General features: G+C 33.3%; 1 protein-coding gene across 1 annotated transcript in view; it reads right to left on the minus strand.

Annotated features, from left to right (window-relative positions):
* LOC111088034 (prolyl endopeptidase FAP-like) overlaps positions 1-3360 on the minus strand; it is a gene marked incomplete at its 5' end in the record, with an annotated part of 46674 nt that overhangs the window by 8360 nt on the left and 34954 nt on the right. The window contains one exon of the mRNA XM_022396835.1: positions 2778-2915. Coding sequence (XP_022252543.1) covers positions 2778-2915 — 138 coding nt within the window. The remainder of the gene's footprint in view (positions 1-2777; positions 2916-3360) is intronic.

Raw genomic sequence — 3360 nt, forward strand, 5'->3', positions numbered from 1 at the left:
TTATAAAAAGCCAGTTGCGTTACTCGGCGTTACCCGGGTTTAAAGAAAAAACCCTACTATTTCTGTTTCCCCATTCCATATTTCGATAGATATGTAATATTATGTTGAACTAGCCATAATGTAAATTGAATATATTTTTATGAATGTGATACCGTATTCACATAATGACATTCATGTATGAAATACACTGCAAACAAAATGCAGTAGTTTACTTTATAATGTTCCATCCTCTAAACTAAATTAAATTAATTTAAAGAAATTTTAAAGCCAGCCATTATCATTCTTATAGTTATCAAGCTTTTTCTTAAGCTCACTTAAATTTACTGCCACTACAACATCTGAAGGCAACCCATTGCAAAGGCCAACCACCCTGTTAAAAAAATAAAACTGTCTTAGCTGAAGATGACTTCTACTTTGCCAAAATTTATATTTGTGTTCCCAAGTACTACTATTCTCATTGTTAAATATGAAAAAAAGATGATGCATCAACACTATTAATTCCCTGTACAATCTTAAACACCTCAGTCAGATCCTCTCTAACTCTTCTTTTTTCAAGATAAAATAATTTGAGAGATATAAGCCTCTCCTCGTATGACTACCCATCCATCCCAAGTACCTTTCTAGTAACCCTTATCTGAACCATTTCCAACAATTCAATGTCCAAGAATGTACTCAAAATTTCAAATGTGGCCTAACCAAGTGATCTGTACAATGAAATTATAACCTTTTTAGACTTGTATTCAATATTTCTGTAAATACAACCTGAAATCCTATTTGCCCTACCACTGGCGAAAACACACTACTTGGATGACTTTAGAGACTGGTCGACTATTACACCAAAATCCCTTCCACTGTTAAGGTTATTCCCCTCCAAATTATACTTATAATTCAATATCTTGTATTTGTTATAATTAAAACCCATTTGTCATTTATTTGCCCAACCTACTAAATGATCTAAATCCTTTTGTAAATAGCAGCATCCTCTTCACAGCTAGCAACACCCAAGACCTTAATATCATCTGCAAATTTAAATAATTTATTTACTATTCCTCCATCTATATCACTGATGTAAATCAAAAAAGCAAAAGGTCCTAAAACTGAGACCTGAGGTATCCCACTTGTGACATTATTCCAGTTTGACTGAACTCCATTTGTAACAAACCTCTTCTTTCTTTCATCCAGCCACTCATCTGTCCAATTTGTTAACATATCCCCACACCTATAGAGATAATTTTTGACAATCCTTTTATGTGGCACCTTGTCAAATGCTTTCTGAAAATTCAGATACACCCTTACCCTCATCTGCATAAGCAGTAACCTTTCCAGACAACGTCAAAAGATTTATAAGGCAAGATTTTCCCGTAGTGAAACCATCTTGACTATCCACTAGAATTCTAAACTTTGTTAAATGACTTTGCAAAGCATCTTTTAACACTTTCCAAAAATTTTCCGACAACTGATGTAAGTCTAATGGGCTTATAATTACTGGGATAATTTTTATCATCTCCCTTGAAAAGAGGAGTTACATTAGCTAACTTCCAGTCCTCTGGTACCTGCCCGCTATTCAAGGACTGACAAAAAATAGTAACAAGTGGCTCACATTTCCAATCTTTAACCTATTTCAAAACCCTTGGGGAAATATTATCTATCCCAGGAGCCTTATCAGTTTTTAAACTTCCTAATTTTTTTATTTTTTTTAGCCAGCTTAGAATTAACGCAGTCATCTTGTTTGATCTCGTTTCCATTTATCAACTAATCAAGATGTGGAATACTGCTTAAATCTTCATTATTAAAAAACCGAAGAAAAAGTGAAATTTAATAACCCAGTTATCTCATAATCATCAGATGCTAGCCTTCCTTTGTCATCCCTCAAGGGTCCTATCCCTATCCTAACATTTTGTTCCCTTTAATGTATTTAAGGAAATCCTTATTGTTAATTTTTACATTTTGGCAAACTTTTTCTCATACGTCCTGTTTTTATGTTTCACCAACTTTCTTGATCTTCTAAGTCTCCTGTCATACCAGTCAATTTAAATTTCTTAAATTTATAATGCTTTTCTTTAATTTTATTTCGTAAACTCTTTGTGAGCCAACCTGGTTTTTCACTTGTATCTACCCTTTTCTTTCTACTAGGAATATGTTTACATTGAACATTTAAAAATTTTCCAAATCTGATCAGTGTCTTCAAATAACTCAGTTGCCCAATTCACAACAGATAACATAATAATTTATACATTTTCTTTTATAAATCTCGTTCCTCTTTCAAGATTAAATGTGAAAAGTTCGTAGCTATCATACCTGTTAAAACCGTTAGATATTGGTAAAGTTTACTGTTGTGATTTTTGCATCAATTATAATTTAAAAGTGTCCTATTGATACAAAGATTAACTCGCCAGGAATTGATGTTTTTGTCAGTTGAAAGCTTTAAATTAGATTAATGGCATTTGGAAGTATTATTATCTGAAATTGACAGCAATGGTTGAGTAGTAACTTTTTTATCATTGGTCTAGAAGTCTTCCTATGACGTCGAACAGTATTGTATCAATTTTATTTTATAACTGATTCAGGCAGTGTATTTATGCTCAACAAACAAAGATGAGATGAGCAGCAACTTCAGTCTTTGTTCCTTTGACGTCATCCTATGTAGTATTCAGTCTTTATTCCTTTGATGTCATCCTAATTCTAAGCCACTTAATATCAATCATAATGATCATACTGCAATAAACATTAATGATATTCTATTGCATTTGCATGATGAAACCAATTTTATCCCATACCATCACTGGTGCCATGAACTAAGAGGTATTTCTTTCCTTTCAGATTGGCTGCTTTTTTCACCAAGCTCGACTTTTCATAAGCTAAGTAGTTTTGATCAGGCGCCGGGAACTGCATATATCGTTCAGTGTATGCGGAATCTGGAAATACAGAACAACGTTAATAAGTTCAGGCCTAAAACCAAACCAAACATATATCGTTCTCTGTACACGGAATCAGGAAATACAGAACAACGTTAATAAGTTTAGGCCTAAAACTAAACCAAACATATATCGTTCACTGTACACAGAATCTGGAAATACTGAACAACGTTAACAAGTTTATGCCTAAAAACCAAACAAAACATATATCGTTCACTGTACACGGAATCTGGAAATACAGAGCAACGTTAACAAGTTTAGGCCTAGAACAAAACCAAACATATATTGTTTACTGTACACGGAATCTGGAAATACAGAACAACGTTAACAAGTTTAGGCCTAAAACAAAACCAAACATATATCGTTCACAGTACACGGAATCTGGAAATACAGAACAACGTTAACAAGTTTAGGCCTAAAACCAAACCAAACATGTATCGTTCTC

Source organism: Limulus polyphemus, unplaced genomic scaffold, assembly GCF_000517525.1.
Source record: "Limulus polyphemus unplaced genomic scaffold, Limulus_polyphemus-2.1.2 Scaffold3029, whole genome shotgun sequence".
NCBI lineage: Eukaryota > Metazoa > Arthropoda > Merostomata > Xiphosura > Limulidae > Limulus > Limulus polyphemus.